Source organism: Mycothermus thermophilus, assembly GCF_041956435.1.
Source record: "Mycothermus thermophilus strain CBS 625.91 unplaced genomic scaffold VTJ04scaffold_5, whole genome shotgun sequence".
Classification (NCBI taxonomy): domain Eukaryota; kingdom Fungi; phylum Ascomycota; class Sordariomycetes; order Sordariales; family Chaetomiaceae; genus Mycothermus; species Mycothermus thermophilus.
In genome coordinates, this window is record NW_027191431.1 from 79,739 (window position 1) to 93,554 (window position 13,816).

Consider the following 13,816-nt stretch of genomic DNA (forward strand, 5'->3'; position numbering starts at 1 on the left):
CTCGACCCGACCCGAGGATCCCGAGAAACCCGAGTTGTGCCTGTCACTGGAACGTCGACAATGTCCCACCTCCGCCTCACCATCCAAGACGGCAAGTTCTGCGATGGTCAAGGCAGGCAGGTGATTCTCCGCGGCATCAACGTCGCCGGCGAAGCCAAGTATCCGAAACGGCCGGACCAACCCTCCCATGTCGGAGCAGACTTCTTTGACGGCGACAATGTGAGCTTTGTCGGTCGGCCGTTTCCTAAGGAGGAAGCGGACTTGCACTTTTCGCGGTTGAAGAAGTTTGGATACAACACCATCCGCTATGTCTTTACTTGGGAAGCAATAGAGCCCTCCGGCCCGGGGATCTACGATGAGGCATGGATCGACGAGACGATCGAGGTGCTGCGGGCGGCCAAGAAGTACGGCTTTTATGTCTTCATGGACCCTCACCAGGATGTGGTACGTTGTGCTTTTGTTCCGCGATTGGCATTTTCATAGCATCAACGCTCTTGTCTAAGCGCTCCCGGACATGGCTGACCTTTGGTGTTCTAGTGGTCGAGGTTTTCGGGAGGCTCGGGCGCTCCAATGTGGACGCTCTACGCTGCTGGTCTCAACCCCCAGGGCTTCGCCGCCACCGAGGCGGCCATCGTACACAATACATATCCGGACCCTGACAACTTCCCGAAGATGATCTGGTCAACCAATTACTACCGATTGGCCGCCGCGACCATGTTCACCCTCTTTTTCGCTGGAAAGGACTTTGCGCCCAAGTGCATCCTGGACGGCATGAATATCCAGGACTACTTGCAGCAACATTTCCTCCGCGCCATTGGCCATCTCGCGAAACGAATCCACGACGCGGGCGACATCGAAAACGACGTGGTGTTTGGATGGGAGACACTGAACGAGCCTAACAAAGGGATGATCGGCTACGAAGACATCAGCGTCATACCCAAAGAACAGGCTTTGAAGAAAGGCACCTGCCCTACAATATGGCAGACGATGCTTACGGGTTCCGGGCGGGCCGTCGAAGTCGACACGTGGGATATGGGCGGGATGGGTCCCTACAAAGTGGGCAGGGCCTTAATTGATCCTCATGGGGAGACTGCGTGGCTACCCGAGGGCTATGACGATTCTCGATACGGCTACACTCGCGATCCAGGGTGGAAACTGGGGGAGTGTATTTGGGCTCAACACGGCGTGTGGGATCCGGCGACCGATACACTCCTCAAGAAGGATTACTTCCGGAAGCACCCGACCACCGGCGACACCATCGACTACCCCTACTTTACAAACACATACTTCATGGACTTTGTGCGCAAGTATCGGGATGTAGTCCGGTCGCATCACAAGGATGCGATATTGCTGCTACAGGGACCCACGATGGAGCTCCCGCCACTGATCAAGGGCACACCGGATGGCGACGATCCTCTACTTGTCTACGCCCCCCACTGGTACGACGGCATCACGTTGATGACCAAGAAGTGGAATCGGAATTGGAACGTCGATGTGATAGGCGTACTGCGTGGGCGGTACTGGCATCCGGCTTTCGCCATCAAGTTGGGCGAAACTGCGATCAGGAATTGCTTTAGGGACCAGCACGCGGCGATGAGGCAAGAGGGTCTCGATCGCATGGGCAATCACCCATGTATCATGACGGAATTTGGCATCCCGTACGACATGGACGACAAACATGCGTATAAGACTGGCGACTACTCGAGCCAGTCGGCGGCCATGGATGCCAACCACTTCGGTGTGGAAGCCGCGGGTTTGGAAGGCTACACGCTTTGGCTTTACAACGCGAGCAACACCCACGAGAGAGGAGACCTGTGGAATGGGGAAGATCTCTCCATCTTTTCCGGCGACGACAAACCGCTGCCTGTGTCGGCACTCCCTAACACGTCTGATCCCGCCACGTCATCAACGTCCCTGTCATCGTCTGGCCAGAAGAAGGAGGTCGATGACGGTGATAGTGTCACACCTGCTAACCTCAGGCGGTCCCTCACCAACCCGTCGATATCATCTGAGGCCACGTCGCGGAACCCCGAGCTGACAGTGGCGCCGGGCTACCGGGCGGCTGAAGCGTACGTGCGGCCGGCGCCGATTTCGGTGGCGGGTGTTATTACCAACTACGGTTTCGACCTCCGGCAGTGTCTCTTCACCCTAACGATTAAAGCTCCGAAGGTGGCGGATTCGGACTCACCAACCGTGGTGTTCCTGCCACCGTATCACTTCCCCAAGGACGCTTGTTCGGTCGAGGTCACCTCGGGCAAGTGGGAGATTAGCAGCGACGAGGACGAAACGGTGCTCATCCAGCGGTTGCGGTGGTGGCACGGCGAGGGCGAGCAGACGCTACGTGTCTCTGGTGTGATCCAAAAGCTCAACGTTGGTCAAGGGGCAGAGGAGGTTGGATATTATGATCAATGCAACCAGGGAGCGTGGAGTGGTTGCCGCTTGATGTGAGCAGGCAACTTGGTGCACTGAGGAGTTGGGAAAGGATTTGCTTGTTTCATTGCATTTTCAGGATATAATGGGCGTTTGAGGGGTGTTACTCTGTTCATAACGAAGTCATGCTCGTGCTTACCTAAGTTTGATGGAGGAGAGATGGAGGAACACTTAGCTCAATGCTCGACGCTGTTTCGAGACAACCAAGCCAGAACATTGGCAGAGGTATTCGTATATGATGAGAATAGTTTCAATAGCACGTAATCTGAACATGATTTTTTTTTCTCTTTGCAGGACAACTATCTGAGGTAGACTTTGTACGTAGGTACTCGCCGACATCACATCCAGCTCCTGCTCTGTAATATCAGCACAATGCCAGGCACTATGACCCACTCCCGTCTCTCTCGTATAAGCTCGCATTTCTTTCCGACGCTGTTGATGGGCTTCTGGGGCTGAGCCGTTGGGACACGAGCTTTCTTAGAGTTGAATAACTGATGAGATCGGGCAATGTCTGGGCATCGTTATGTCCTCATAGTTACCTAGGTGCGGTGGCACATCCTTTGCATCATTCCAGGTCGTCGAGTTGTCCCCGAGTCAAGGCGAGACGGCGGATGCAAAAATATCTCCATCGAGAAAAGAGCAACACTGGACCAAGTTCCAGGTTCGAGCTCACATCATCGCCTGCAAGGATTGCCCCGCCGCAGCCGCGACGGCTCAGAGACATCCAAGCCGCGGGCTCTTCTGATAGGCCAGGTTCGGCGCGAATGCAGAAAGGAAGCTGCAACGTGCGAGTCCTGCGAGTTCAGCACACCAGGGATGCCCATTGGTGCAGTTGCACCTTCTGGACCCAAAGCGCTGTTGCGCTGTTCCAACAAAGACCGGAACGGCACGGGAGGTAGGAACGAGATGGGGCAGCAGGGGCAGGGTTCCTAGCTTCCACCTGGCTCGGCTCCCCGCCTCAACCCAAAGGTCCGTCTTCCATCTCCAACATACCAACCTCCAAATCATCGCCAACAGTCAAACACTTGGCCAGAGGCTATATCTCACGCAGCCAGTTGGTGCGTCGAGATTGGTTCTGGTCATCCTCGAGGTCTTCGGGAAGCAAGTGTCACTGACGTTACTGTGCAACACCGCCTGTGCCTGCGCTCGTCGGTTTCGCCGTTTTATTCTCCGCACTCGACCAGGGGCTAGACTCCCGTCGACATCTGAGGCGGAAGCTGTCGGGCCACTTGCGATAATCGACAAACTGTATCGCTGAACGGCTACTCGTGCCTAGCAACACCAAAGAATACCGTATCCCACCGGCCGAGAAAATCTCGAGATCGGCCCGCACCCTCTTTTTCATTGTTTTTACAAGACCTTTGCCTGGGATCCTGATTCACCACTTTGCTTCGCATCAGTCCGCCACCAACCGCATCATCACGCCGTCCTTGCCCCGCGGTTCTGCATGGTGTCTCAGGTGTCCGCGTCTGCCGACCGCCCATCTCAACGCCTCATATTAGCCGCCTTCGACATCATCAAAACCCAACATCGAGATTTCGTCTAAAACTTAGCCCGTGCTTGGGCCCCGCGGCCAGCCATGTATCAAAATGGCCAGCGTGATGCCACCCGGCCCTTTCACGTGCCGCCGCCTCCTCCTCCCATGTCGCCGCCGCCGTCGGTCGGCCTGCCGGGCATGATGTCCATACCTCCTCCGCCCCCGAGATACCCGGCTGCCCCGAGTGCGACTGGCAACGTTCTTCTCCCTCCGCCCCCAGGACCGCCGCCTAACCCATCCTTCCCCACGAGCGCTATCCAACCCCCGAGTGCGTTAGGCAGCGCACCATGGCATGGGGCTTGGGGAGGACGCTCCTACGATGGGCGAACCACAACGTTCACCATTCCCCCTCCCCCGCCGACCTCGAACAATTCCGGAGCCACCGTCATCCAGGCCTATAACCCGAAACATCACGCCCAGGCCATCGCCGCAGCCAACGCCGCAGCCTCGTCCGCATCGTCAAATTCTCTCCAGATGAGCGCGACGTACATCCCACATGGTGATACCTTCGGAGAGGGCGTTGGCATTCCGGGACTCGGAATTGAGGACACCACGAATTGGGGCGGCGGTCTCGACTCAGCCACGGCCACGCCGCTCGAAGAGACGTCCGGGCGCGACAGGCTCTACGCTTCGGCTGTGAATGCCCAAAGGGACGTTGCGTCATCCACCATGAATACTAGCTCGTCGGGGTCGTTCTCCGTATCCCCTGAACTGGCGGCACAGTGGCCCATCGAGAAGGTCGTCTCGTGGTTGCAGGCCAACAACTTTACCCGCGAATGGCAGGAGACGTTCAAAATCTTGAACATCTGCGGCGCAAGGTTCCTTGAACTTGGAAGCAGCCACGGCGGGCGCGGAAACTTTGGTATGATGCACCAGGAAGTGTATCCGCAGCTCATGCGTTTGTGTTATCAGAGTGGCGGTGGGTGGGACCAGCCCAAGGAGAGGGAGGAAGCAAAGAGGCTGCGACGGTTGATCCGAAGTATTGTCACCGGCAAGCCGGTTGACCCCTCCAAGCTTAATCCCGGCCATAGCCGTAAAGAGTCGTCGAGCACTGCTGCCCCTGCCGACGTGGCCGAATCACCCAATACCCCAATCAAGCATGTCGGCGGTGGGTTTGGAGGAAGGCAGTCACGTTCAGGGACGATGCAGACTTCAGAGTCCGGCCATAGGAACATGATGAAGAGCATCGATACGGAGATCACTCGCCGTCATAGCCCCAAGGTGAGCGAGTCGGGAGAGCCGGGATCATACCACAGCTCGAACCTTGGGAGAGATAGTCCCAGCGGCAGCCCTGCGCCGCAGTCCGGCCTTCACCCTCCTTCTTCCACCGCAGGCAACGCCTCAGCATCACCCCGCTCTACCGTGTTTGGCCATCACCACCGCAACAGCACCGACTCGGTGTCTTCCAACGCTGCTCATTATGGTTCAGGAATTCCTGCAGATGCAGCAGCTATGCTCAATAGTGGTATGAACATCGCGGAAGTCGTGAACGCCCGTGAGCGGCGGGGCGAGCAGGACGGTGACCGGCTCTCACCACAAGACTCGGGGGATAAAAGCGCGGGAACAGATCCCCCGGGAAGCGCGAAGGGCTCGCTCTTGTCCTTCTTCCGGTCCAAGAAAAAGAGCGAAGACCACGAATCACCCACCAGTCCGGGGGTTCACTTCAAGTCACACCTGCTGGGCCTCCGCCAAGGCAATGGGAGCGAATCCTCGCTGGACAAGTCTGCTTCGAAGCGGGCTCCCAATGGCCGCATTTTCGTCCTTGCGACTACCGACTGTTGGAATTACCGCATGTTAGATGTCACAGATGTGACCACGTCCGAAGAGCTGAGGCAGCTTATCTGCATCAACCTGAACGTGCCAGACAGCGACAAAGCACAGATCTACCTGACCGAACTGGGCAAGTTCGAACACGATGACGAACCCCTCAATGATATCAACCTCATCGCAGCTAAAAAGCACATGGGTGACTCGGCCGGGACGCTAAAGTTCTTCGTGCGTCCTGATGGACAGCGCAGCGGCAACCAGACGTCCGCCTCTGGCCATCTAAACGTGCCCATGGACGAGGAGGCTTATGCCAAACTGAATGGCCAAAGGCCCCGCTCGAAATCTTCACCCCCGACATCAAGACAAAACACCCTTGATGGCCGGGACGAGAAAGTACTCACTGCCGAGGCCATCCAGTACCGGACGGAGCAGCTGCGGAAACAACAAGAGTACCTTGCCAAGCGTCAGCAGGCCGCAGAAGCCAAGGAGAACAACTCCTCGTCAGATGGTGGTCAGCACAGCATCGTGGGCAGGAACGTCAATTTCGATCAGCCTAGGCCCTCGCCGTACGATGAAAGGAGAATCGACTTGCTTCCGATGCGCAAGGCGCCGGCTCCGCCCGAGGATCCGTCAGCCACGCTGCTCAAAGCGAACTCGTTGAGCAGGAGACACGGTACCCGGTCTGCTCAGAGTAGTTGGGATGGCGGTCGTCCCAAGCGCGTGCCGTCTGACGTACGTGACGACATGGCGTTTGAAAAGCAGAGAAACAAGCGAGCTGGTATGCCGAATCCCGAAAGCGGCATTGGCAGCTTGCTCGTGAACATGGGCGGCAAGATGGGCGGCATTGGACACCCTGTGGTCACCGGCGCCAGAGCCTTGTCGCCGAACCGGGTATCTTCTATGCCTGTTACGAACGAAGAAATGAACGAAAGAGGTAAGGGAGCTATTCCAATTGTAGGGTCTGGTCAGCGGACACGAGCCGGCTCCGGTATCCGGAGAACGGCCCGCGTGCCGAAGTTGACGGGAATGCCGGGGCTGTCGGGTTCGCCGGGTTCTACCACCTTGAGTCCTAGGAACGTTGCGTTCCTGGTCCCGGATTACCACTCGCCCACGCAGACTCCCAAGGATCTGGACTTTTCCGTACCAAGACCGGATATTGGCACTTCCAGGCTTGAAGTTGATGCTAAAACTGCTCTAACAGTTCGCGCTCCGTCTCCTGGAGGTGTCAGCCCCAACACCCACCGGCCGAGCCATTCATTCCCAGTGGATGCCAGCAAGCGGAAATCTCACGGGCCTGATGTCGACTTCGAAGGGAACGATGTCCGGTTCTCGCAAGCGACTACCGTCGGCGACAAGCCTAGCAACGATGACTCCGACGACGACTCAGACGATGGACTCTTTGCTGTTCCGATTAACAACCCCTCGGCGAAGAAATCGGGTGACGGAGAGAGATCTAGCAGCAGTGGTAAGCGACCGAGTTTGCGCGTCAACACCAACCGCTCCAAGAAGACGCAATCGGTTGCCTTCCAGTCGCCGCAGTCTGAGCATGATGAGAGCGGGAATGGCCAGTCAGTGCGACGCACACCTGGAACTCCGGGTTCCGAAGGCGGTTGGGACTCGGAAGAGCGTGAGAACAAGCTCAGCCGTCGCAAGTCGTTTATTGAGAAGGACGTTTGGGCCAACCGTCCGACGACCGACGCACTCATCAACAATCTCGAGGACTTCTTCCCGAACGTGGACGTGGACCAGCCGGTGCTTGAGGAGGGTGGCGACATGCTATACGAGCCTTCGCCTATTGCAGAGGTGGACGAGACGGGTCAGGACTCGGGCGTGCCGCCGATGCCACCACTGCCACCCGGGCTCTCGGGACAGAACAAGAATTACAACGAGAGCGATACCCTGGGTTCCGACGAGTCGACACTCAAGGCAGACTCGCGCCCTGTGTCGATGCAAACCCTTGCTCACCGAAGCATTCGTCGTTCTGGAGGCTTAGGCCGCATGAAGTCGATCCGAGAAGTTGCGCGCGGTGCTCATGAGGCAAGCAAGCGGTACACCCAGTCGGCTGGCCAGATGCAGGCGCAGACCTCAGAGGTGGACAAGAACACGACGCTGCTCCGGCGCAAGAGCACCAAGATGTTTAACGCCAACATCGTCCAGATCCGGCCCGAACGCGGGTCGCTCCAGATGGCCATGAACGGTCTGGGCACGATTCCGCAGGATACTCTCCCGCAGCAGAACAACAACGTGCCGAAACGCCGGACGACGTTCCGCTGGTTCAAGGGCCAGCTCATCGGCAAGGGTACTTTTGGACGTGTGTACCTCGGCATGAACGCCACGACGGGCGAGTTCTTGGCTGTCAAGGAGGTCGAGGTCAATCCCAAGGCGGCACAGGGCGACCAGAAGAAGATGCGGGAGCTGGTGGCGGCGCTGGATCGCGAGATCGACACGATGCAGCATCTCGACCACGTCAACATCGTTCAGTATCTCGGGTGCGAACGCAAGGAGACAAGCATTTCCATCTTCCTCGAGTACATTCCCGGTGGATCCATCGGTTCGTGTCTGCGCAAGCACGGCAAGTTCGAGGAGCCTGTGGTGGCGTCGCTCACGAGGCAGACGCTGTCTGGGTTGGCCTATCTGCATCGCGAGGGCATTCTGCACCGCGACCTCAAGGCGGACAACATCCTGTTGGACACCGACGGTACGTGCAAGATCAGCGACTTTGGCATCAGCAAGAAGACGGACAATATCTACGGCAACGACAAGACCAACTCGATGCAGGGCTCCGTGTTTTGGATGGCGCCCGAGGTGGTCCGCTCCGAGGGCCGCGGGTACAGCGCCAAGGTGGACATCTGGTCCATCGGATGCGTGGTGCTCGAGATGTTCGCCGGCCGCCGGCCTTGGAGCCGCGACGAAGCCGTCGGCGCCATGTACAAGATCGCCAACGGCGAGGCCCCGCCCATTCCGGACGACGTCCGTGAAACCATCAGTCCGATTGCCATCGCGTTCATGCTGGATTGCTTCACTGTGTAAGTCCCCGTTTGGCCTTTTCCCCTTTTTCATCCGATGTTCTCTCCCAGGAAGTCCCTTGGATATGATATGTCATAGGAACACGAGCTGACACTTTGAAACAGGGATCCGTCCGACCGCCCGACTGCTGATGTGCTGCTTTCGCAGCATCCGTTCTGCGAGCTGGATCCTAACTACAGCTTCTACGACACCGAGCTTTACGCCAAGATCCGGCCGACTCTCCAGGGCTGGTGGAACAGACAATGAGGTGTTTGAGGACATGAGCGATATATGGGTTTGTTGGATCTCGCGTGTTCTTTGGATGCTTGATTCGGTTGATATCCCTTGTTGAAGAAGATGAGCTGCGTTTTTGGTCTGATTTGTGTTTTAACTTTGGATATGACTGAAATGAAGTCGAGTTTTTGGTACGTATTGATGAAAGTTCTTCCGCTTGGACTTGATATTCCAGCAATGATACTCCGATCATGTCCCATCCACGATATACCATAGTATTAATACTGTGTATATCAACGTTCCCCGCATTTCGTCTGTGCCGGCAGCTGTTGTGTGCCATTGAAAGGTCGATGTAGTATCGGGTTAAATGGATCTACTTGTCTGTACAACATACAGAGTAGTATCTTCAACACCACCATTGCCAGATTTTGCCACTTTTTGAGCCGAGCTTCTGCAATGGATTTTTGCGACTGTTCATTGGACACGGATCTCACGTCCAGCCACTTCTCAAGACGGGGTTTTGGGAGGAAGTGGAGGAACTATAGCCACGAAAGGCCCTTGCGAGTTGCTCATGGGCATTGTCTTATGTCCCAGTGTCAAGATAAGGCATCACAGGCACATCCTATAGTACTTCTGGACCACACGAGGCGACATCCAAACGGACTTGTGAAGGCAAGATGTTTCCATCCGAAGTCGTTTTACGTACTGGCCCCTGAAGCCAAGCCAAAGTTCACCAATCTCGGGCGATCTCAGGGGACATGTGGGGACAGCTGCAGCCCCGGCCGGGCACCACATGCAACAGTTCCCAGGTCGCTTTCCTGCTTCGGTGTCTTTTACCTATCTCTGAACGCTTGGGACTTCTGGCTGGGGGGTTGTTCTTCACCTCGCGTTTTTGTTCCTACTTCTGTTCTTCTTTTCATCACTCTCTTTCTTTCTGGTCTCCATCTCTAGCTCGATATGAGAGTGTCGACCTCCGTTTCTGTCCCGTTCGTTTGATCGCCACGGTTGTTTGACGGTTTCTTCACCGAAAATTATCCTGAAGTTGTGTTGTCGCGGGGTTGGCCAGCCTTCCTTGTGAAACTCGGTCGCACGCGCACGTGGAGGGGAACCAACAGCTAGAAAGCAGCATGCTGCCTAGCTAGAGCCTGGTTAGGATAGAATTGACCACCCGACAGTCCTCCAGCGTCAGTCTCCTGGACGGGAACGGGTCGCAGACACACACCTATTCATCTCATCCTTCCTCTCCCCTAGCCCGCCTCACGCCGCTCGAGTGGTCCCGCTCCCTTTGAGGTGCGGGTACCTAGCCAACAGCCACCGCCATGTTTCGTTTCCGGCGATATCGAACGCTCCTGGTCTGCGCCTTCGTTATTATCGTGCTACTCTACCACGTTTCCCAGAACTCACAATGGGACCATTCAAGGGAAGTGTGGCACGGCGACCCGAAAATCCGCGGTGGTCCCCGTCCTCCCCCGCCGAAGCAAGAGTCCAGTGGTACAAAGGGGTCCAAGGACTATGGGTATGAGGAGCTCCAGAAACCCAATACCCCTGAGGAATACAAGACGCCATCGAAGACTACCGAAGTGCCTGGCGTGCCCGATAGAAAGATGCCGGGCAATCATGACGGCCTTACAAAGCCCAAGGACGGAACCGGGGACGCTGCTGGCGATGCTTACGGTGAGAATCAGCCATCAGCTCCAACTTCGACAGCGATCCACTGGAAAAAGCCGAAGGAATGGTTCCCGGTGCCCGAACAGGAACTCATCATGCTGCCCACCGGAACGCCCAAGCGCATCCCGACCATCCAATTCGCCTTTTCCAAAGAGTCGCCAGCCGAGAAGGAGAAGCGAGAGCAGCGTCTCGCCAAGGTCAAAGAGGAGACTCAGCGCGCTTGGTCTGGCTATAAGAAGTACGCCTGGACTCACGACGAGCTTCGGCCGGTCAGCAAAAAATCTAAGGACCCCTTCTGCGGCTGGGCCGCCACTTTGGTCGATTCGTTGGACACGCTCTGGATCATGGGTTTGAAGGAGGAGTTTGAAGAGGCTGTGGAGGCCGTCAAGGACATCGACTTCACCACGACGCCATACCGTGACGACATCCCCGTCTTCGAGACCATCATCCGGTACCTGGGTGGCCTGATTGGTGCCTACGATGTGACCGGCAACGACCCCAAGTACAAGTCCCTCCTGAACAAGGCCGTCGAGCTGGCCGAGATTCTGATGAGCGTCTTCGACACACCCAACCGCATGCCCATCCTCTACTACCACTGGAAGCCCGACTTCAACGTGGATCCCAAGCGTGCGTCCACGAATGCTGGCGTCGCCGAACTCGGTTCCATGAGCATGGAGTTCACTCGCCTCGCGCAGCTGACCGGCAAGCACAAGTACTACGACGCCATCGCCCGTATTACCGACGCCTTTGAGGATCTTCAGAATCGTGAGGGCGCCACCGCCATTCCGGGAATCTTCCCGGAGAATTTGGACGCCTCTGGTTGCAATCGGACCGCAACTCAACTGCAGCAAGAGGCTCAGCGGAAGAAGCTGGAGGAGCAGGAGGCCAATGCAGGTCTAGGTGCTGGTCACGGATATACCGGAAGCAGCCATGAGTATGGGGCTGCGGAGGATGTCCAGTCAAATGTCGGCTCGAGCTACGGATCTCGGTCTGAGTCTGGGTCTGAAGCTGTTTCTGGGTCGGGTACGGACACAGAGTCCTCTCGCGGCCTGCGGAAACGACTGCCACCTCGGTACCCTTCCCGTGCAGACTTAACCAACAACTTTGACTGTGTTCCCCAGAACCTGACGGGTTCTTCGGGGTACGGCGGCGGCGCCGGTTCGTACAGCATGGGCGGCAGCCAGGATTCCGCCTATGAGTACTTCCCCAAGCAGTATCTGCTCCTCGGCGGCCTCGTGCCCAAGTACCGCACCATGCATGAGAAGACTGTCAAGGCGGTCAAGGAGTACCTCCTCTTCCGGCCCATGGCCGAGGGCGACCCGGACATTCTCTTCTCTGCCAAGGCCTACAGCTCCGACGGCACGGACAAGAAGCTCAGCTACCAATACGAAGTCACGCATCTGACTTGCTTCCTCGGCGGCATGTTTGGCCTGGGTGGGAAGATCTTCGAAAGCCCGGAGGACGTCGAGATTGGCAAGAAGCTGGCCGAGGGATGTGTGTGGGCATATGATGTGATGCCCACGGGCATCATGCCCGAGTATGCGCAGGTCTTGCCGTGCCAGGACCCGAAGAACTGCCACTACGACGAGAAGGTCTGGTACAAGGCCCTTGATCCGCAGGCCGATCGGCGCGAAGAGGAGCTCGGTGAATATTACGAGAAATTGGAAAAGTGGAAGGCGGAGGTGGAGAGGCTCAAGAAGGAGCATGCGCTTCAGAAGCAGACTGCCGAGGAGAAGCGCGATGCCACGACCGATTCCGCTGGAACCTCATCCACCAAGGAGCCCCGGGATTCTCTCGAATCCAGCGACGACGCCGATCAGAAGACGTTGAATCTCCCGCCGGAACCCATCAAGCCGCAATCGCACCTCGAATACGTCAACTACCGCATCAAGAACGAGCACATTCCCTCTGGCTTCACCGATCTCAGGGACAAGCGGTATATCCTCAGGTAAGAACACTCCATCCTCCCAAGCATTCGTGGGTTTTTTGATTTCTGATCCTCACCCCTCCCACAGACCCGAAGCCATCGAGTCGGTCTGGTACATGTACCGCATCACGGGCGACAAGTCCTGGCAGGAGAAGGGTTGGCGCATGTTCGAGGCCATCATCCGCGCGACGGCGACCGATGTCGGCCACAGCGCCATCCTCGACGTCACGGCCACGGACCGCCTGCCGGACAAGGACGACAGCATGGAGAGCTTCTGGCTCGCCGAGACGCTGAAGTACTTCTACCTGCTCTTCGCGGAGCCTGACGTCATCTCGCTCGACGAGTGGGTGCTCAACACGGAGGCGCATCCGTTCCGCCGGCCAAAATAAGTGAGTGTTGTTGATTAGGATATGGAATCGTGGTGTTCTTTGGGAGACGATGAGAATGTCATGGCCGTGATTTTCTCTCTTGATTTCTGCTATACATATCGTTCATATCACGATCGAAGTCATGTTACATGACGGCGTCCGGAGTTAGATAGGACCATGCGTTTCACATCGAAATCAGACATCTTCTCAAGTTCACTGTTTTGGAAGCTATTTGTTCAGCATTGGTTGACTCGACAAAAAAGCTAAATACTGCCCAACCCAAAACTCCATTTATGCCCAGTTATCACTACCTATATACTCTGTATGATCCAGTTCACCCACTCCCACCTCAACAGGACAAACACACCCTCTCCTGTCGTCGCCAAATCCGTACATACAACCCGACATACAACCCAAGCTGCCTCTCGGATATCTCCCCAATAGTTCCCATCCCCTTGTTTTCCCCATGATATGCACAAAAAGTGGTGTCTAAGGCAACAAGACACCGAACAGGAGGAGAGAAAAAACACAGAAAAAGTACAGAGAAATCCCAATGATCCCCAGAAACCACAAAAGCCTCCCTTTCCCATTAAGGGCTGACGTGACATGATCTGGCCTTCATAATATGTTCGTTCATTCCCGAATCATGTCCCATCACACACATCTCAACATCCCTCATCCAGTTACCGTCATATCGCGTCGTCGTCCAGAAGGCACGGGTATTGAATAGCCCAACCCGCCGGTCCCAGAAGTCTCGTTCCAGCCATTCCATCAAATCATCGCTGCAGAATAGTAATGTCGCAGCAGCCGCCGTGTCGCTCCGAGGTATCGTCGTGGCCCACAGTTGTAAAATGAAAAAAAGAGAATAGGCACAAACCG

At 56.4% G+C, this 13,816-nt stretch overlaps 3 protein-coding genes across 3 annotated transcripts; all 3 read left to right on the plus strand.

Moving 5' to 3' along the window:
- Positions 1–60: 60 nt before the first annotated feature.
- VTJ04DRAFT_7068 (uncharacterized protein) lies at positions 61–2,448 on the plus strand (the record flags this gene model as incomplete). Its single annotated transcript, XM_069365354.1, has 2 exons — positions 61–444; positions 538–2,448. The coding sequence occupies 2 exons, from the start codon at positions 61–63 to the stop codon at positions 2,446–2,448; spliced, it is 2,295 nt and encodes a 764-aa protein (XP_069216397.1).
- Positions 2,449–4,009: 1,561 nt separating this feature from the next.
- VTJ04DRAFT_7069 (uncharacterized protein) lies at positions 4,010–9,007 on the plus strand (the record flags this gene model as incomplete). The annotated part of the gene is made up of 3 exons (XM_069365355.1): positions 4,010–6,668; positions 6,936–8,760; positions 8,866–9,007. 3 exons carry the CDS (start codon positions 4,010–4,012, stop codon positions 9,005–9,007), a joined length of 4,626 nt encoding a protein of 1,541 aa, XP_069216398.1.
- A 1,286-nt stretch (positions 9,008–10,293) lies between these two features.
- VTJ04DRAFT_7070 (uncharacterized protein) lies at positions 10,294–12,958 on the plus strand (the record flags this gene model as incomplete). The annotated part of the gene is made up of 2 exons (XM_069365357.1): positions 10,294–12,590; positions 12,658–12,958. 2 exons carry the CDS (start codon positions 10,294–10,296, stop codon positions 12,956–12,958), a joined length of 2,598 nt encoding a protein of 865 aa, XP_069216399.1.
- Between the last annotated feature and the right edge of the window lie 858 nt (positions 12,959–13,816).